Genomic DNA, 21,964 nt, shown 5'->3' with positions numbered 1-21,964 from the left:
TTCCCAGTTGGGCTAGGGTTCCTGGATCCCTAATTAGTCATGTTTAAATACTGGGGGCATATTTGAATAATTTAAACATATTATCTAACAAATCTGAGTGTGCTTTTGGGGACAGTGAAACTTAATTCAAAATCAAGACGGACTCTTGGGCATCTATCCGGACAAAACTCTACTTAAAAGAGACACGTGCACCCGCATGTTCATTGCAGCACTATTCACAAGAGCCAGGACATGGAAACAACCCAAATGTCCATTGACAGATGACTGGATTCGGAAGATGTGGTATATATACACAATGGAATACTACTCAGCCATAAAAAGAATGACATAATGCCATTTGCAGCAACATGGATGGAACTAGAGAATCTCATCCTGAGTGAAATGAGCCAGAAAGACAAAGACAAATACCATATGACATCACTTATAACTGGAATCTAATATCCAGCACAAATGAACATCTCCTCAGAAAAGAAAATCATGGACTTGGAGAAGAGACTTGTGGCTGCCTGATGGGAGGGGGAGGGAGTGGGAGGGATCGGGAGCTTGGGCTTATCAGACACAACCTAGAATAGATTTACAAGGAGATCCTGCTGAATAGCATTGAGAACTTTGTCTAGATACTCATGTTGCAACAGAACAAAGGGTGGGGAAAAAAATGTAATTGTAATGTATACATGTAAGGATAACCTGACCCCCTTGCTGTACAGTGGGAAAATAAAGAAATATATTAAAAAAAAAAAAGTTAGAAGACCCAGTAATATTGGATCTACAACCCTATAAAGCAAAAATTAGAGTTGAATCAACATTTTCCTGTGATGCCAGCTATGCTTTGCCACCTGAGGCATGTCAGTTTTTACCTGAGGCCTCTGAGTTTCACCATTTATGCAACATCACTCTATACTTTATTCCTAGAAAAAGCCAGGTCAGCAACGCTGTGTATGTGGAATGCAGTCTTTTGCATATATACCATAACCCAAATCACCACCACTTCTTCCCTGGACTGGGCTTGCATTCTGCGTCTGCCTACATGAAGGATGTTTTACAAGTTCCACTTCCAACACCCAATGCTCTTCCACCATGAGGCTGCTGTTGAGGATGCTGGCATACACTGCACAACACCAAAGATGGATGCACTCCTCACAAGTGCATTTTCAGTGGTCTTGTGAACCCCACGGACACACAATGAATGGGTGATTCTTTCTTAGGCTAGCTGCTCAAAAGCTTCAGAGACTAATTACTGTGCTACTTCCAGCCAGGGCAGACAGATGATCATACAATTTTGTGTACCACCTTCACCAGTGGCTTTAACTGATCTTTCATTCCTTCATTTTTCTTAATCCTCTATCTTTGCTCATCTTTTTTTCGCTTTACATTTTTTACAGCAAAACATACATAAAATCTACCATCTTAACCATTTTTAGTGTACAGTTCAGTGACGTTAAGTACATTCACATTATCATGCAACCATCACCACCATCCATCTCCAGAATTCTTTTCATCTTGTAAAACTGAAACTCTGTTCCCATTAAATACCACTTTCTATTCCCCTCTTCCCCCACCTCCTAACAACCACCATTCTACCTTCTATCTTCAAATGTGACTACTCTAGTATCTCATAAGCAGAATCATTCATACAAATGTCTGTCCTCTGTGTCTGGTTTATTTCACTTGGCATAACATCCTCGAAGTTCACTCATGTAGTTGCATGTATCTGAATTTCCTTCCTTCTTAAGGCTAAGTAATATTCCATTGTGTGAATTTTTAAAATTATAGTCAATTTACAATGTTGTATCAATTTCTGTTGTACAGCAAAGTGATATATATATATATATATATATACACACACACATATATATCATTTTTCTATATTTTCCATCATGGTTTATCCCAGGAGATGGGATATAGTTCCCTGTGCGATACAGTAGGACCTTGTCATTTATCCATTCTAAATGTAATAGTTTGCATCTACTTCCATTGCGGGTATATGCTAGATTTTATTTTTCATTCATCCATTGATAGACGTTTGGTTTATACCCATCTTTTGCCTATTATCACTAATGCTGCTATGAACATGGCTGCAAGTCTCTGTTTTCAATTCTTTTAGGTATATACTCAGAAGTGGAATTGCTGAATCACATGGTAATTCTATGTTTAATTTTTTAAGGAATTGACATACTGTTTTCCACAGCGGCTGTACCATTTTACCCCACCAGAAATACAGATGGGTTCTACTTTCTCTACATTCCTGCCAACAGCTGTTATTTTTGGTTTGGGGGATTGTTTTATAATAAACACCCTAATGGGTATGAAGTTTGCCCATTTTCCAGTTATTTTTCTTAAAGTATTTCTGTAAGTCATCATAAGTCATTTCTGGAACAAGGGAGGTATAAATCAGTCAATTCACCTGTTCTCATTAGGTGAGAATTATTCCTTGCTTTCATTATCACCTCCTCATTGCCCTTTCTGCCTACAGTCCACAATTCGAATTCTGCCTCTACCACTTACAAGGTATATCTCTTTGAACAGTTATATGATCGCCAGAGTTTTAGTAATCTCATTTGTAAAACAAAGAGAATAACAGCTATCTTGCAGCTTTATGATTAGTTCTGAAGACAAAGAATGTAAAATAACCATGAAAGTGCTGACAAACAAAGAGGATTAAGTATTAGTTATTGTTAATCTGTAAATAACATGGTCGGGGTGTTGTACATACATCAGGCCATGAATTCTTTATATCCATAAAAATAGGTCAGAAATTGAGAGAGTAGAGTAACCTGGCTGAATGGCTGAGAGGTAATTTGAAACCATGTCTTTCAAACTCCAAAATGAAACCTCCTTCCCCACCCAGATCTACCTCACCACACTTCTCCAAGCTGAGGGGAAGGGGAGTAAATATATACTCACATGTGGAAAAGATCAAAAGCCTATACAAGGGACATGTAAAACCCTGCCTATTTCAGCAAATGGGAAGAACAAGGTAAGCTTTTTTCACAGGTAAACAGGGCAGTGGAAGTTGACATGTTTCTCAGTCAGAAATTCTAGTGGTGAAAAGGAACCTCTAATGCCTCCATGCCTTTCCACAAATACTTTAAGAGGATCTCTGGGATATTTTTGACTCCCTGGCTGACAGTTCCATTCCTATGCTAACTGCCAAAGCTGTCATTCCAGCTGCAGATGTACTTCTTATCTGCCCTGATAGGATCACTGCTCCTCTCCAGGAAGGAAATAAAATAATTGTCCGACAATTCTTCTCCCCAGAAGGGCCTCTCACTTCAGGAAGTGTCAGTCACTGGGCTTCATGCTACAGCTTCACTCCAACTTAGATTGCTGGCATTCCTCACTGATAATTATTAGTGACTGGATAAACCTGAATGTAAAAGCCAGTCCACGGGAAGGAGTGGGGAGGGGTGTCACTGTGCAGAAAGAGGAAATAGTTGATCCTATTCTATTTCATACCTTAGAAGATAAAGAAAAAAACACCAATATTATTTTAAAGCTATCCACTCCTCTTTTTCCCTTAAATATCACTTTTTAGACACTGAGTTTCTTTAGCACCACATACACAGGTGCGCTGAACATATGTTTTAGTTTATTACCTGGAAATCAACAAAAGTGACCTCCCACAGGCTTGACATATCGGTGTCACTGGGCAACAAAAGGCTGTCATACCGCTGCAGGCTGCTGACGCGGTGGCAGTGGTAGGAGTAACTTGACGTTGCATATATGCCAGTTGCATTAAAAGATGCTTGAACTGAATTATTGAAAATAATCTCAACTCGGTGCAAACTAAACCAGCTCTGGATGGAGAACTTGTTGTAATTGGTAAGGGTGAATCTGAAAATGATTATAAAACAGTATTACCCCAAAGCACATTCACAGTTGCTGACACAGGACATCATCTACCAATGGTACAATGGCTCCCTCTTTTGTCAGGTAGTAGAACTGGCTCAGAGAGAGGCTTTTACTTTTCTAGTTCTGAACAAGAACCTCCTGATGAGGGGGAATGAAGCAAATAACAAGGCAGCCTCCCAAAGGGAGCAATACAAATTACTACAAAAGGAAAAATACAAAGGCTTGGGGTTTTTTTTTTTTTTCGTTCTTAAAATTAAAATAATTTTATTCTTGCAAAAAATTTGAGAGAAATTACATGGACAATAATGTAGAATTAACAAAATAGATAATGGTTAAATAATAGTAATAGCTTTTACTATGTAGCAAGCATCTTTTTATGGTCTTTATGTGTATTTTATTTAATCTTCGCTACAACACGATGAGATAAATACTATTATCTTCATTTTGCAGATGCAGAATCTAAGACACTAAGGGATTAAATAACTAACTTGCGCAAGTTTATTCAGAAAGCATTGGAGCTGGGCTTAGACTCCAAACTGAGATCAGAGCCCTTACTCTTGGCCATTTGGAATGGAGCATTCTCTAGTAATAAAAAAGTTATAACATCCGTATGTCATGATCACTTTTCTCATTAAAAACTGTGTGACTACCTAGAAAAAAATTCTGGAAGGATAGACATCAAAATGTTAATGTGATTACCCACTTTGCTGTACACCTGAAACTAACACAACATTGTAAATCAATGTACAGTTTAATTTTAAAAAATGGGGAAAAAAATCAGCTGAGACCATTATAGCTCAGGGTGAAAGCTTGGGTTTTGATCCTGGCTCTGCCCACTGCAGGCTGTGTTCCTGCTCCCTCTGGAAACAGCATCTTGGTGTGTATAGGGCTGACCCTCTTCCCTCAGTGAAACCTCTCAGGCCTTGTCAATCATATTGCAGCCCTTTAACTATAGTGATTGGTTTAGAGAAAGGCATATGCCCCAGACTGGATCAGTAAGATGCAATCCTGGTGCTTCTGCTACAGCTAGCTAAAGGCAACAGGGCTCTTTTAAGTGGATACTGTCAGCTCAGAGTTTTCTTCCTGGCCACCATCTTCCCTGCCTGAGAATGAAGCTGACACAAGGTCAGCAGAGCCAGAAGATGGAGAAAGATGCTGCCCTGGTGAGGTCAGTTAATCATATTCATTCCCATTAATCAATAAGTTCCCTTTAGGCTTTAAGCAGCCAAAGAGTTCTTGCGAACAAAGCTTTTACTAGTGGTATGATAAGGTTTGCAATATAACCTCTGTGGGACTTGGTTTTCTCATCTGTAAAATGGATTGTGCTTATCTAAGCTGAAAGGGGGCATGCATGGCTAGTATCCTGTACTGTGCCTAGTGTTATAAAACATTTGAAGTTATCTAGGACACCCCCAGTTCACCCTGGCCTCCTGAGTTACACATGGGAAGGCTTTTTGAGGGAAGCAGTTGTGCCCAGCCATCCCTGCCCACTACAACAATCCACCAAGAACAGTGAGGGAAGGAAGGATGGAGGGAGTGGACATCTCTTGCCTAAGCTCTGGAGTCAGAGGTTCCAGGGTGGGCAGTGGGAGAGAGGAGCCACTCCCAGAAAGGGTTTCCCAGGAAGTGACTGCTCCTGAGCTTGGGGCTCGGGTGGAGCCTGCCACATTGTCTGCAGCCCTGTTTCAGATAACAGCCTGAAACTGAAGCTCTTATGACAATCTTGATGAGATGGAAGCATCGATGAACCAGTAGACCTGCCTGAAAAATCCTTCCTTGTAAAAACACCAGGTCATCTTGCCAAATAGCTGTTCAGCACATGGGATCTTTGGCTCTGTGTCTCTTGGCCCTTTCTGAGTCAGGAGTAGCATGGCCCTAGCCACTGGAATCTGTGGCTGGCTTCTGGAGCAGAGCCTAAGACAGGGACTTATGGGTGAGTGATTTTTTTTTTTTTTAAAGAAAATCCTGGGAGGACAGGGGAGATGTAAAATGCGTGGAGGAAGGGAAGAACAAGTAAGGGCATGCATTGAACAGAGTGCCGGGGCCGGGGGCGGGGGGCAACTCCGGCTCCATCCTGCTGGGAGATCTGGAATTGTCTCATGTAATTAGTCAGGGCTGCCATGTGGGATGTCTGGCCCTCTGATGGGCACGCAGGCAAAGGGTGCTCCAGCAGCTGGCAATAACACAGGTACCTACTGTTAAACAGGGAGAAGGATGGAGGGGTGTGGACAGAGCAGCACAGTGCCTACTTCTGTTCCTGCTCTTTCCTAGTTTCTCTTTTAAAAGTATATATTGAAGAAGCCAGACATAAAGGTCATATGTTACATGATCCCATTTATATGAAATGTCCAGAACAGACAAAGCCATGGAGACAGAAAGCAGACTGGTAACTGCAGGTGGCCGGGAAGGGGAATGGGGAGTGACTGCTAATGGTAAGAAGTTTCATTTGAGACTGATACAGAAGGGTGATGGTGTGAATATACTGAATGCTATGGAATTGAATACTTTAAAATGGTAACTTTTACCAAAATTAAAAAAAAAGGTGTAAGAAAAATAAATGTTAATAGTGATTATCAATGGTAGTTAGATTATTAATGATTTTCTTTTTTTTTCATAGCTCAATATTTTCTCATTTTTCTATTTTCTTTTTTTTTTTTCATTTTTCTATTTTCAGTGGACATCTATAATAACCTTGTCTGACTTTGAGCTCCTACCGAAGGAGACCCCAAGACAAAGACGTGAATATGGGTATTTTGTGGAGGTGATCCCAAATTTATTTGGGAATTTAGTCATTCAAAATATGTAGAATGGATAGAAGAGAAATGACAGAAGAAAGGAAGGTGGCCCAAAAGGACACAGATAAGCGAGTTTTTGCTGTGGGCAACTGGGGTTTAATGCCCATGGGGAACCCTGGGACAGAGGAGAACATGAGGCTCTGAGTGATCTCATCTGAGGAGGAGGGAGCTGGGGTAATTATAAACTTCTTTCAGTCCCTGCTGCAGTAGGGATGGGAGGCAATGTGCCCCTTTGGCCAGAGAAAGCTTTCAGGCAAAGAAAGGCTGGCAGTTGAAAGATGAGCTGGTGGACTATAGGGCTGTCAAATGCAAATGCCCAAGAGGATACAGACAGGAAACACTGACAGTGTCTGCCATATATAGCTTTATCATAAGAAAACTAATACTCATAAAGTTACTTTCCTTTAGGTTAAAAAAAAAAAAGTGCTGTTTTTACACAATGGACTATTACTCAGGCATTAAAAGGAAAGAAAAAATGCCATTTGCAGCAATATGGATGGACCTAGAAATTATCATGCTAAGTGAAGTCAGTCAGACAGCGAGACACCAACATCAGATGCTATCACTTACATGTGGAATCTAAAAAACAGGACACAATGAACTTCTTTGTAGAACAGATACTGACTCACAGGATTTGAAAAACTTATGGTTTCGAAATGAGACTGGTTGGGGGGTTGGGGGATGCACTGAGGGTTTGGGATGGAAATGCTATAAAATTTGGTTGTGAAGATTGTTGTACACCTATAAATGCAATGAAATTCATTAAGTAATTTTAAAAAAGTGTTGTGTGAATCAAATATATTCCCCATTCCAATATCAAACAGATATGTATATGTGTTTGGTCATTTTATGGAATTCTATTTTCCTTATAAAGTTTCTTCAAAAGATGATGGTCTGTGTGTTTTAAATTATGACCAGTGAAATACTGGTGTCCCATGATATGTAGGCAAATGTTCTGAGGAAAGAGCTTACTAAGGTTAAACATAGGAAATGCTAGGTTTATCAAAGCCACCAAGCATAGCAATCTTCCTTAAAAGCACATTTCCACAGAAACTTCAATACACAAATTTCCACAGTGAATCTCTAAGAGGACACTGTGTGCCTCTTTCTCAAATATGTTTGACCACAGGACCCCTTTTCTGGGATTATAAACTCTTACACAGAGCAGAAGTGTTTCATACAACACAGCTTAGGAAAGACTGCCCTAGCACATCCGGCTGGTTTCTCAAGTAATGTTAAAGACACAGCTGTTTATCACCACTAAAGATTGGTCCTATAGGAAGGGAAAGATTATATTTTTATAAGAATAAAAATCTCTAATGCCTTCAAAGTGCTCCTTCCCCCTAACTACTTGGATAAGCCACTGTTGGCAGAAGCATTATTCTATACATAAACAGAGAAAAATGTAGGCCTGGGTTGACTGTCTGCTGGGGAATGCAGCTAACAGAGAATTTTTGGTTACTGTTAAGTGATAACAGTGATTCAGCTGTAAGGAGCTATACAGAAAATAATTTCAAACTAGATCCTCAGCTTTGGAGCTTTAAATACATTTTATTCTTGGCTCAGAGGAAAAGGGCTATCACATTCTCAGGTTCATATGTTTTCTAGGTAGATGCTTTGATAGAAACTAAAGAAAGTATTACGATAGAGTCCCACCATAATACCACTGACTTTCCAGTACAATTAGGTAAACATGGCATTTCATGCGTCACAATGTTTGGCTCACAGTGGCCCCTGACACTTAAATCCTGAATGAATTATATGGAGCTAATCTGAAGTGTGAACCTCTGACATCCCAAAGTAGAATCCATACCTACCTTATATCAAGACCTCTGGGATTTTCAGCATCACCAAACTTCAGAGACAACCTAAGAAGACAGAAACACAGTTCATAAAAATAGAAATAACTCTTACTCCACACTATACTCAAAAATTACCTCCAAATGAATCACAGGCCTAAATGTAACAACTAAAACTATAAAACACAGGGGAAACAAAAAAAATTTTTGCAATCTGGGGGTAAGAAACAGTTTCTTGAAAAAATACAAAAGTATTACTTTATAAAAGAAAAAAGCTGGTAAATTGACTTAATTAAATTAAAAGAACTTTTGTTCTTCAAAAGGTACTGTTAAGAAAATAAAAAACTAGCCACAGACTTGGAGAATATATCCACAACACATATTCATAAAGAACTTGTATCTGAAATACAACAAATAACATGAACAACTCAATAATAAGGAGGCAATGCAACTTTAAAGTGTTCAAAAGACAAGTGCTTCACAAGATATACAAATAACCAACAAGTACATGAAAATATGTCAATATCATTAGTCATCAGGAAAACATAAAATCACAATAAGATACTGTAGTACAGTAATCAGAATGGTTAAAACTTAAAAAAAAAACTAATCTTAAGCTTTTTACATCTATGTTTATTCACATTTTTCTGAACATTAAGATAGGATTGCTTTTGTCAAAGCAAAAGCCACAAATAGTTCCCCTTTTACCCCAATTCTTCCCTCCTGAAAGCCAGATGTCATCCTGCACACAGGGGGACTCATAACACAGGTGAGGAACACTCAACTTATGAATCTGGGAGTTTATACAGAAGAGAGACGGTGATCCCCCTTCACCTTCTAAGAGAGGGAGAGAAACATTTGCTTTCTTAGTGTCAAAAATTTTCCTTGGGAAAATAAAAGTGTACAAGTTTTATTAACCTTTGCATGGGAGCAAACAGCTCACCATAATGGAGACAAATGGCTGCATGTCTAATACCCATGTAAACAGACGTCTCCACGGAGAAGATAAAAAGCTCTCTGGGTTTCCGAGCCCTGAATATCTCGATAGTTCTGAGCTCCCTTGCTCCTTGACATGCAATCACATTCCTCTGAGGAGGTACATCTCTTAGGAACACCAAGACACTTCTTTCAATCCAAGTCCCAAGAAAATGTGTTCAGAAATCGCTGACCATAGAGAAACATAAAAATATTTTCTTTATGGTCCCATATTGACCATACCAAGTGTTGGTAAGGATGTGAAGCAGCTGCAACTCTCACAAGATGCTGGTGGAAAGGTAAATGCTACAATCACTTTTTTTTAAAAGTTTGGCTTTCTCTAAAAACTAAACACACATATAGCATATGATCCAGCCATTCCACTCCTAGGTATTCACCTAAGAGAAATGAAAATACATGCTCCTACAAGGACTTGCACATAAGTTCATAGCAACTTTATTTGGAAACTTATCTACAAACTGGAGGAAAAAAACAAATGTCCATCAAGAGGTAGATGGATAAATAAACTGTTGTATATCCATACAAAGGAGTATTTACCACTCAACAATAAAAAGGAACATTACTTTGATACATGCAACTATGTGAAATACCAAAATCATTATGTTAAGTGAAGGAAGCCAGACTGGAAAAGAGTGAACACTATATGATCATAGTTATATAAAACTGTAGGAAATGCAAACTAAGCCATAATGATAGAAGGAAGAATGGTGGCTACCTGGAAAGGTGGGAATGGCAGAAAGATGGATTACAAAGGGGCACAAAGAAACTTCTGAGTTTGATGAAGTGTTTGCTGTCTTGATTGTGGTGATGGTTTCATGGGTATAAACATGCCAAAACTGACCAAAATGGGAATTCCCATTATGGCTCAGCAGGTTATGAACCTGACTAGTATCCATGAGGACACAAGTTTGATCCCTAGCCTCACTCAGTGGGTTAAGGATCCAGCACTATTGTGAGCTGTGGCGTAGGTCACAGACATGGCTCAGATCTGGCATCGTGGCTGTGGCACAGGCTGGCAGTTGCAGCTCCAATTCAATCCCTGGGTTCGATCCCCAGTCCCACTCAGTGGATTAAAGGATCTGGCATTGCCACGAGCTGTGGCGTAGGTCACAGACATGGCTCAGATCTGGCATCACTGTGGCTGTAGAGTAGACTGGCAGCTAGAGCTCCAATTCAATCCCTAGCCTGGGAACTTTCATATGCCAGGAAAAAAAAAAAAAGCTAAATAAACAATTAAAAGTGGGAAAGTGTGAGAAATTAACATATAAAGGATGATGCTATGTGACATTATTTCTAGAAGTTATAACACCTCAATATTATAAAACCAAAAAAGCAAAAGCAGATAGTTATAAAATGTCCAATTACAAATTTGAAAAAAAAATGACACAAACATAATTTAGTCCCACGTATCAAGAAACAGAAACATCAGTGACTGAGCTGAAGTTTATCTTCATACTACTTATGGAGAAAAGGGTTTATTTATAAAATAAACCATGCTAAATACAATTACTAAGAGAAACATCTTTTTTTTTTTTTCTAACATAACATAAGATACCTTAGAAGTACTAATTTACAAACACTTTATAAGCTAATTTACTTGGTAAAGTAAGTCTTTAAGAGAGTTTTTTTAGAGTTCCCATCGTGGCACAGTGGTTAACGAATCCAACTAGGAACCATGAGGTTGCGGGTTCGATCCCTGGCCTTGCTCAGTGGGTTAAGGATCCAGTGTTACCATGAGCTGTGGTGTAGGTCATAGATGTGGATCGGATCTGGCATGGCTGTGGCTGTGGCATAGGCTGCCAGCTGTATCTCCAACTCAACCCCTAGTGTGGAAACCTCCATATGCCTCAGGCGCGGGCCTAAAATGACTAAAAAAAAAAAAAAAAAAGAGTTTTTCTTTAACAATACTCTGATAATCTGTTACTAATTACTGAAAATACTTTAAAGAAATGAAATGCATTCCTTGGATGGTACTTTATAAATCTGCCTGGTCACTTTTTCTAGTTCTTCCAAGGAATCAGAATAGCTTAGTTACCCACAAACGGGCTCCCCGACTAAAGCTCAAAGCACAGCCATGCTGAGCCCACCCCTTCTCTGTGGAGCAGCTCAACACCCTCCACACTTCTGATGCCCCAAGAGCTTTCTCCAGCAGTCCTGGTTTCAATGAAAGCTTGTTAATGTGCTCTGCTGCAGAATAAAAAACATGAGGCCCAATTTCAACAAAGCAAATTTAGCAATCATTCATTCTTTCATGTGCTAAGCACTGCACCATAACCTGGGAACACAAATGGGAAATACAACATAGAGAGTCACTCAGAAAAGAGGGTTTTTTTGCTCATTCAAGTGCCCTACTCTCCCATATTTAAAACAGATTCTGAATTGTTCAGACTATAATTGCCTAAATTCAAAATACACAGATGCTGGATTATGCTCTATTGGTAGGGCTTTCACTGTTTAAAAAGACTTCTGCAGCAGATCTGTCTGCCAACAATTTGCCTTTCCCTGAACACTTTGTTTCCAAGCACTAAAGTGTGGTCATGTTTTCTTAATTTGTGCTTTTGACCTTACATGGTTATGTCTTTGCTTCGGTTTGTTCTTTCCACAACTCCCTTTCTGGTTCCTGAATATAACATTTCCTTGCCAACACAGCAAAGACATCTCCCTAATCTATACAATTCACAGGAATCAGGGACAGTTTCAGCAGCTAGTCCTTGAGGGCCTCATGTCCTGGGAAGCCTCCCACTCATGCTCTTAGGTGGGCTCTCCAGGATGTCTGCACACTCTCCTGAGCAGGACTCCAAGGAGTGGGTGATGCAGACTTAGAATTCACCCACGAGGATGAGTGGGCAGTGATAAAGCAGAAAAAAAAAGATAATAATTTGCATGTTGTGAAAACCAAAGGTTTCCTAGGCCTCTCGACCAGGTAAAGAGATACTATTTTACCCTAGTTATCATTAGTATCTTAGGAGAATGATACTAATACTTTGAGCAGCGATTGACAAAGTTCTCATACATACATTTCCTCATTTGATTTTTTCATCCCTATGAGAGAGGGCCAAGAGATAAGAAAGAAAATGGCATTGGTAAAGATATTTTAGACCCCAGCTCTATTACCATACAAGTTGTCTGATCTCAGGACGTTTCCTACCTCAAGAACTTTGTCCAATTTCCTCACCTGAAACACAGATGACAACTACCTGTGACTCGAGGGCTTATTTGCAACAGCATTGTGAGGAATAACAGATAATTGTACCTGTAAAGTCCTCAGCAGGTGCCCGGTCAATGCCAAGTGCTCACGTCCTCTTAGTTACTATTAACAGATGCCATCATGTCCCTCTCACAGGTGATGATCCTATGGTGGCTCTTCTTTATAAAGGCACAGAGCTCACTGGCAGAGCGGGGTCTAAAAGCTAAATTTCCATTCTTTCTAGGTTCCCAGGGATAATTAAGGTTTCTAAGGCCCAGCAAAAAGCTGTGGTGCTCTGATCTTCCCCACAAATACCCTGGGATCAGGATAAATGGAACCAAGGAGGGCCAGTCAGCCAGGGACAGGCAAGATGATCCCCACCCAATGATCCTCTCTTCCCACCGCAGATCACACATAAAGAGCAGTGTAGGGAACTAATTAGAGCCTGAGGAAAAAGCCCTGAGTTCTTGGAGTCTCTGAGATAGTCATACTGTAACAGAATAAACAATCTGGGAGGAATCTGGATGCTTATGCTTACAATTCCCTAGCTCCCTAATAATAAAAGATAGTCATTCTGAATAGCAAGATACTAAGACTCCTAATATAACCTCTAAGTGTATGTTTGTATAATCCATTTTTACCCATCATTAAGAATTTTTAAATGAGAAATCAAGTCCAGGAATAAAAAGGTGTTTCTGCCAAGATATGTAGGAAGAATACAGACAGACAGATAGACACACACACACACACACACACACACCAGAGTATGCTACAGTTTATACAAAGCATTCTGCCCATATAAACCAGGCCAGAACAAATGCACAGATTCTTCCAAAAGCCTTCATTATGGCAACAAATGTTGAAAGCTAGGTTTATAGAAGGCAAGTAGGACATGCCAGACTTCCTACGCCTGGACCAAAACAAATATAACCAAAAAATATTTGCTTGGATGACTGAGAAGCAGAGAAAGGCACTGGAAACTGATTTCCTCTTCGAAAGAAATATATGTTTAATCTGCTTATCTTAAATCAAAAGTAATTATTGTAATTACTTTTAAATGTCCTGAAGAACTCTCTGAAATTTAGCCATTCAAAGGCAACCTTGCATATCTGCAAACCTTCTACGTTCTACAACCTCAGACGCTTCCTAGAGTCAAACATCTGCCCTGGCTAGAGTCAGCTTTCCCTGTTTCACCCACTAGAATATGTACGACTCTGCTCAGTGATATGTCATCTCTTCCCTGTTGGGATAAAAGTAGTTGGACACTTAACACTTGGAGTGATACAGAGCCCCAAATCCTTTCTCTTTTGCAGAGTGAGTTTGGGAGCCCTCCTTTTCAGAATCCTCATTTCCACAAAATATTGTAACAATTAGCTTAAGTGTTCAGAAAAAATTTACTGGGAAAATATAAGAAATTTTTAAAAACTAACTTCTGACTTGTTCTTTCATTTTAAACATTAGACATTTCCTCAGAAATGTATGTCAGGGTCATGTGCAAAGGAACCTATTTTATTTCCTAAAATGATAGAAAACTGGACCACCCAGGTAACAGTCTAAGCTTGCCCTAAGGGCTTACTCCAATCAACTTACGTGGCATTTTCTTCACTACAATTTGAGTTGCCAGCATCCACTGTTGCCTCCTGGCCAAAAGCTTCATCTGTAAGGTCCAGCCAGGTCTGATTCTTAAATTTAATTGTTATCCTCTTGGTCCAAAAAAGAATGCAGGGAATTCCATCCATGGAGACATTAACTGGGCTATGATGGCTGAATGCACTCCAAGGTTCTTTTTCTAAAAGTCTTTGTCTGCTCAGATTGTAGTTGAGAGCCTAATTAATGAAATAAATGAAATTTAAGCTATGAATTTGTTTCCATGGTACAAATAGCTTCTTGGAAGTAAAAGAGGCAATTCAAAACCAGGTGAAATTCTGATAGCTCCAGAGTCCGTGCTATCGTAGGGAAAACGAGATGGGTGGACAAGATCCTAACAAGCCTAAAAATGACAGATAAACCTGAAAAGTACATGAACTCAGTTCCACAAAGCACCAAAAATGGAAAGGATGAAATTACAAAAACAAACCAATCAACCAAAAACCAATTGTGAAAGTAATAATATTAGCAAATAGTGACTTTCAAAAGTCACCAGTGACCATTCTGGGGGAGAGAGAGGATAAGCAGGTAGAGCATAGCAAATTTTCAGAGCCATATAACTACTATAACAGTGAAATAGTAGATAGATACTATTATACATTTGCTAAAACCAAAAAATGTACCGCACAAAGAGTGAACCTTAATGTAAACTATGGACTATAGTTAATTATGTTATCAGTAGTGGATTTTCACTTTTAAAAAATGTTCCACACTAATGCAAAATTTTTAATATGAGGAAATTAGGGAGGGGGATAGATTGAGGAGATATAAGGGAACATTATGTACTTTTGTTCAATTTTTTCTGTAAACCTAAAACTACTTTAAAAAGAGTCTAGGTGGGAGTTCCCTTCATGGCTCAGTGGTTAACGAACCCAACTAGGACCCATGAGGATTCAGGTTCGGTACCTGGCCTCACTCAGTGGGTTAAGGATCTGGTGTTGCTATGAGCTGTGGTGTAGATCACAGACGTGGCGTGGATCCTGTGTTGCCGTGGCTATGGCATAGACCAGTAGTTCTGATTAGACATCTAACCTGGGAACTTCCATATGGCATGGGTGTGGCCCTAAAAAGCAAAAAAAAAAAAAAAAAAGTCTAGGAGTTCCCATTGTGCCTCAGCAGGTTACAAACCTGACTAGCATGCATGAGGATGTGTGTTTGATCACTGGCCTCACTCAGTGGTTTAAGGATCAGGTGTTGCCACAAGCTATGGTACAAGTTGCAGATGCAGCTTGAATCCCGAGTTGCTACAATTGTGGCATAAGCCAGCAGCTGTAGCTCCGATTGGACCCCTTGCCTGGGAACTTCCATTTGCCCCAGGTGTGGCCCTAAAAAGAAAATAAAAAAGAAAGAAATTAATAATGTTAAACAAAGAAAATAAGAAGTTTCTAGAAATCAAGCACACTTCTCCAGACCATTAATGTCAAACAGGACAGGCTGTGATATTGGCCATTATGCACTAGAAATGTAGTCAGTGCAACTGAGGAGCTTAATTTTTAATTGTACTTAACATTATTTAATTTGAATTTAAATTTAAAGAGCCACATGTGGCTAGTATCTACTATCTTGGACAGCACAGCTCCAGATCACTTAATATACATAAACTAGCAAGGTATTCTATGAAAACTTTGCCCATTTCTATGAAGCCCAGGACAATGAACTTCAGCATGTCACTCTGGAGATCACAAAGGCAGATCTTTACCTGAAAGAAAATCTGCTTATCTAGATCAGTTATTCCATATCAATTCCTCCAGTGTAAATACAGATAAAAGGGAAATTAAACTGGCAGCAGCAACTCAAGTTTACCAGTAACTGAAGATAAACTGTTACTATAGTGGTCCTGTCTGAAAAGCAACAAAAGCAAAAGTGAATACTGTAATGCCAGTGAAACTTCATAGTGTTTTCTCAACTCTAACACATTTCCCCAAGTTCAAGTAAGAATGTTAGTTGTTAACAGAATTATTATTTACATTTTCACAGTGGCTCTGACCAGATTGAAATGCGTTTACATTTTTTTTTAAAGATACAATCTAGTTTCCTAACACGTCCATACCTGTGTGATTGGCATTGTTGTGACATTCTGTACTGGCTTCATATTTTCATTATCCTGTTGATCTGTCAAATAAAATGATACATGTACAAAGGCTAAATGTCATTGATTCAGTAAAGTAACTGAGTGACAATAATACACTAAGCACTATGAAATGTACCAGGCTTGAGTATATTTTGGCTCATAATTTAGAATATACTAGTTTAAGAGATCTTAACATCAAAGACTCTTGCTGCAAGCACTGGTGTTCAGAGAAGCCCATCACAGACAGAATCCTTCCTCACCCCCACCCCCCGAGGAATCATAAAGGCAATTACAGGTCTTACCATTGTTTATAACCACTTCTTTATTTGAAGATGTTCGAGAGCTGAAACCAGGAAAGACAAAAATAAAAAGATGGGAACAAATATCTATATTGTAGATTTTATATAAAATTTTAAGGAGGATATTTTGTTTTACTACATCTCAGAGGAGAGAAGAGAAGCTTAGCCTGTCCAAAGTGTATACTTTCGAATAGTGAATTTTTTTTTTCAGCTGCACCTGTGGAATACAGACACTCCCAGGCCAGGGATCAAACCTGCACTATCGCACTGACCTGAGCCATAACAGTGACAATGCCAGATCCTTAACCTGCTGCACCAAAAGAGAACTCTCTGAATAGTAAATTAATCATTTAAAAAGGAACACTATACATGTTCTTCAAATAAAATAAGGAAAAGGTTAAAAATTTTAAATATTAACCTTGGGAGTTCCCACTGTAGCTCAGTGGAAATGAACCCAACTAGTATCCGAGAGGATACAGGTTCAATCCCTGGCATTGCTCAGTGGGTTAAAGATCAAGCATTGTTGTGAGCTGTGTTGTAGGTCACAGACGTGGCTTGGATCCTTCATTGCTGTGGCTGAGAAGCAGGCCAGCAGCTGTTGCTCCAATTTGACCCCTAGCTTGGAAATTTCCATATGCCATACCTGCAGCCCTAAAAAGCAAAAGAACAAAAAAAGTAATAACAAAATAAAATATTAACTGTAATCTTTATTCTTTGAATAAACAGTCTACTCTGAGAGTCTACCATGTGCCAAGCAGTGTGCTAGACATTGAGGTTTAACCAAAATTAAATAACCAAATAACAAATCAAATAAAGTATAAAACATAATAAAATACTTTTAAAGTGAAATTTTATACTACCTTGTACTGTTAACATATTGGAGTGAAAATATCATTTTTATCCCTTTTAAAAAGACAGACTCTACTGCCAAAAGGTACTTCTGAAAATTATGAGGAAATCAATTATAATAGATATCTTGTCAGCATTTCACTCTCCATACACAGACATACCCTACACACATATAATTTATTTTTTAAATAATTTAAGAACAGATTTTTGTAAATATCATATTTTAAAGCCTGTAATTTTTTTCACTTAAAATATATCACAAATATTTTCCCGTGTTATCACATATTTTTTCTGACCTAATTTTTAATTCTATGTGGTATTAAATCATACAAATGTATCAATTTATTTAACCAAATCCCTATTAAGTATTTAAATTTTCTCCAATTAATAAGCAAAACTACACTGACCATTACTGTGGATTATTTGTTTCTACCCCTGAGAAGTTCCTAAGATAAATTCCTAGAAGTGAAATGGCCAAGTTGTAAGATAAATATAACTTTTTCTCATGGAATACTGCAAACACAAAAAAACTTTTTTTCTTCTCTTTTTTTAAGGGCCGCACCTGGGGAATATGGAAGTTCCTGGGCTAGGGGTCGAATCAGAGCTGTAGCTGCTGGCCTACACCACAGCAACACAGGATCCAAGTCGCACCGTTGACCTACACCACAGCTTGTGGCAACACCACATCCTTAACCCACTGAGCAAGGCCAGGGATCAAACCCGCATCCTCACAGACACTATGTCGGGCTCTTACCCACTGAGCCGCAATGGGAACTCCAAACATACATAAATTTAAACAGAAAAATATAAGCTCCCTCATCCTCCACCCATATACCTTTACTCATCAGCCAGCTTTCATAATTATCAACTCATAAACAGTCTTGTTTTACCTACCTGTCCACCTACTTCCCCTCTCTGGAATTATTTTGAAGAAAATATCAGAAACTATATCACTTAAGTATATATTTCTAAAATATAATGACTTTTAAAAATAACAGCCCAATTATACTTAGAAAATATTAATTAACATTAAATATCACATCAGTTTAAATCCCCACTTGTGTCCTGTCATAAAAATTTTATTTCATACTTTAAATTTTTTGTAAGTTGAATCCATAATATATGAGAATGCAGATTCAACTATATATACATTACTATCCAAGATTTCTCTATATATAATATCATAAATTTTGTACATTTTTACAGTTAGACAATATATACATTATTCATCATTATCTATGTATAAAACATAGTATTAGCTACAGTGTTACTAAATCTATGTTTTAATGGGGAGTTCCTGTTGTGGCTCAGTGGGTTACGAACCCAACTGGCATCTATGAGAATGCGAGTTCAATTCCTGGCCTGGCTCAATGGGTTAAAATCCAGCTTTACTGTGAGCTGCAGTGTAGGTTGCAGATGAGCTCAACTCCCACGTTGCTGTGGCTATGGCATAGGCCAGCAGCTGTAGCTCCAATTTGACCGCCAGCCTGGGGACTTACATATGCTGCAGGTGCGGCCCCAAAAAAGCAATAAGTAAGTAAGTAAATAAATCTGTTGTAGTGAAGTGCTTCAGAATTATGTGGAACCAGTTACAAATTAAATTAAATGCACCATTCTTCTTTTTTTGTCTTTTAGGGCTGCACCCAAAGCATATGGAGGTTCCCAGAGTAGGAGTCAAATCAGAGCTGTAGGTGCCGGCCTACTCCACAGCCACAGCAACACGGGATCCAAGCCGCCTCTGTGACCTACACCACAGCTCACGGCAACACTAGATCCTTAACTCACTGAGTGAGGCCAGGGATAGAACCTGCATCCTTATGGGTGCTAGTCAGATTCGTTTCCACTGAGCCACGACGGGAACTCCTTAAATGCACCATTCTCTTTGTAATAACAATCTCTACTATCTAATAAAAATTTCTGAAGATGATAAACTGTCAACTATAATGTCTACTAGATGCTATTAACAATTTCATGTATGCATGTGGTTATTTTTTCACTTTATCAACTCTACTGAGGTTTAACTTAGGTACAATAAATTACATTAATCCATTAAATGGGTACAGTTTGATGGGTTTGGGTACATGCATACATCCGACACTGCCGTAATAAAGACAGAATATTTACATTCCACAGAAGTTTCCCCATACACTTCTGCTGTGAAGAGATATTTCCTCCCCCTCCGCCACAGACACCTACAGACTTACTTTTTGTCACTTTAGTTTGCATTTTCTCAAATTATAACCATATAACATATATTCTATAGTGCTTGGCTTCTTTCAGTCTTATAATGACTGAAATTCACTCATGTTGTTACATGTATATTTCATTCCTTTTTATTACAGAAAAATATTTCATTGTATGGGTATACCACATTTTGTCTATACACACACACTGATGGGTGTTTATGGTGTTTCTAGTTTGAGGCAACTACAAATAAAGATATAAGAATATTTATATACAGGGTTTTTTGTGGAATATATTTTTGTTTCTCTTGAATAAAAACTCAAAGTAGAATGGCTGAGGCATAAAGTTTAATTTTTAATCAATTTCAGTGTATGAACTCCACATTCTTATAAAATTTGGTATTGTCAGTCTGTTTAATTTTAGCCCTTCTAATGGGTGTGGGTTGCTGTAGTTTCAATTTTCATTTCCCTGATGACTAATGATATTGAGCATCTTTTCTTGTCTCTATTGACCATTCATGTATTTTCTTTTGTGATGCGTGTGTCTAAAACTTTTGCCAATTTTTAAAAGTTGCCCTCTTATTACTGAGATGAAAGAATTCCTTGTATGTTCTGGATACAAGTCCTTTGTCAGACACATGCATTAAAAACCATTTTTTCAGAAAAAAACATATTTTTTTCCATTTTATGTCTTGCTTTTTCATTTTCTTAATGGTGACTTTCAAAATGCAAAAGTTTTAATTTTCAAAAGTCGAGTGTATTTGGTTTCTTCACTGTCCATTTTTTACACACTCCAACCAAGTAAGGGAGAAAATCAGGGAAGAAAGCATAGGCTCTAAAAAAAGTGGATCAAACTCAGAAGTGTGACAGAGAAACCTAAGGATGACTACTGTACATTACACTTAAGAGAGTCAATCCAGATTGGAGCAAGAGGACAAAAGGGCTCTAAAGAAGCAAGACCTAGAAGGAGAGCTCTAGGTAAAAGGAGGCTTTGAGAGACTATGCTACACGTTAAGTTGTTACACAAAGTCTAACATGTATAAGGTGATAAATCACCTCTGCATATCATTTAAATATTGTGGCAGTGTGGTGGATTGTTTATTCCCTAGCAGCAATCCCAGAGATGTGTATATCCCTGCCTTTGGCCACATTCCTTGCAGTACCTCACTGTGAGTGGAGAGTTTTTCCTGCACCATCATCAGGCTGGGTAATATGTTTTGGAATGTGGGCCAATGGAATATGAGTAGAAGTGGTAACATGCTAGTTTCACAGAAACTTGAAGGGGTGTTACATATGTCTACCACCCCTTGCTTTTTTCCCTCTGACACGGCAATGGTATGTCCCTATAAATACTCTTTCAGTCTGGGTTGTGAAATGAGAAGTCACGGGAAACAGCTGGAATAGGTCCACCCTAGCCACGGATAGATACCAGTAGCTGTCAGAGGTAATACGATCCATGACTGAGAAACAAATGTTTGAGATCATAACATTCTGATGAATGTTGTGATCTCAAACATTTGTTTGTTATAAAAGAAAAGCTGACAAAATAGGGGATGTGTTTTTAATAATTTATTATGGGAGTTCCCGTCTTGGTTTAGCAGTAACAAACCTGACTAGCATCCATGAGGACACAAGTTCAATCCCTGGCCTCTCTCAGTGGGTTAAGGATCCAGTGTTGCTGTGAGCTGTGGTGTAGATCACAGATATGGCTTGGATCCTGTCGCTGTGGCTGTGCTCTAGGCCAGCAGCTGCAGTTCTGAATGGACCCCTAGCCTGGGAACTTCCATATGCGGGTGGTGCGACTGTAAAAAGACAAAAAAAAAAAAAAATGTATTACGTGTCTTGGTACCATTTGATTTTTTTTAACCAAATATGCATTACTTTGATAAATTTTTCTAATTTATTTTATTAAAAGATGGCTTCCTAGAGTTCCTGTCTTGGCTCAGTGTTTAACAAATCCGACTAGGAACCATGAGGTTGAGGGTTATGGCCTTGCTCAGTGGGTTAATGATCCGGCGTTGCCGTGAGCTGTGGTGTAGGTCACAGACGTGGCTCGGATCCCGCATTGCTGTGGCTCTGGTGTAGGCCGGCGGCTACAGCTCCGATTAGACCCCTAGCCTGGGAACCTCCATATGCCACGGGAGCAGCCCAAGGATATGGCAAAGAGACCAAAAAAAAAAAAAAAAAAAAAAAAAAAAAGATGGCTTCCTTTAAAAATGTATAAATTAGCATTCTGATTTATACTATGTCTCTTGTGAGTAGGATTAGCACTAATCAGTCCTCTGA

At 38.8% G+C, this 21,964-nt stretch overlaps 1 protein-coding gene across 40 annotated transcripts in view; it reads right to left on the bottom strand.

The window, feature by feature from the left end:
- ATP6AP1L (ATPase H+ transporting accessory protein 1 like) overlaps positions 1-21,964 on the bottom strand; it is a 58,123-nt gene that overhangs the window by 15,862 nt on the left and 20,297 nt on the right. For 30 of the 40 annotated variants that reach the window (XR_014838177.1, XR_014838176.1, XR_014838181.1 and 27 more), the window contains 5 exons: positions 16,650-16,690; positions 16,327-16,388; positions 14,220-14,455; positions 8,465-8,515; positions 3,597-3,834 (listed from right to left, as the gene is read on the bottom strand). Coding sequence is in view for 17 of the 40 variants with exons in the window: in XM_021084512.2 (XP_020940171.2) it covers positions 3,597-3,834; positions 8,465-8,515; positions 14,220-14,455; positions 16,327-16,388; positions 16,650-16,690 (628 nt within the window). In the remaining 23 variants the exon portion in view is untranslated. The remainder of the gene's footprint in view (positions 1-3,596; positions 3,835-8,464; positions 8,516-14,219; positions 14,456-16,326; positions 16,389-16,649; positions 16,691-21,964) is intronic. The other 10 variants (XR_014838185.1, XR_014838187.1, XR_014838186.1 and 7 more) reach the window with 1 other exon arrangement.

Source organism: Sus scrofa, chromosome 2 (assembly GCF_054392235.1).
Source record: "Sus scrofa isolate SSC_HxYL_T2T_F1_AM1 chromosome 2, Sscrofa_HxYL_maternal_Yorkshire_Landrace_v2.0, whole genome shotgun sequence".
Lineage (NCBI taxonomy): Eukaryota > Metazoa > Chordata > Mammalia > Artiodactyla > Suidae > Sus > Sus scrofa.
This window is presented reverse-complemented; position numbering and strand designations above follow the sequence as displayed.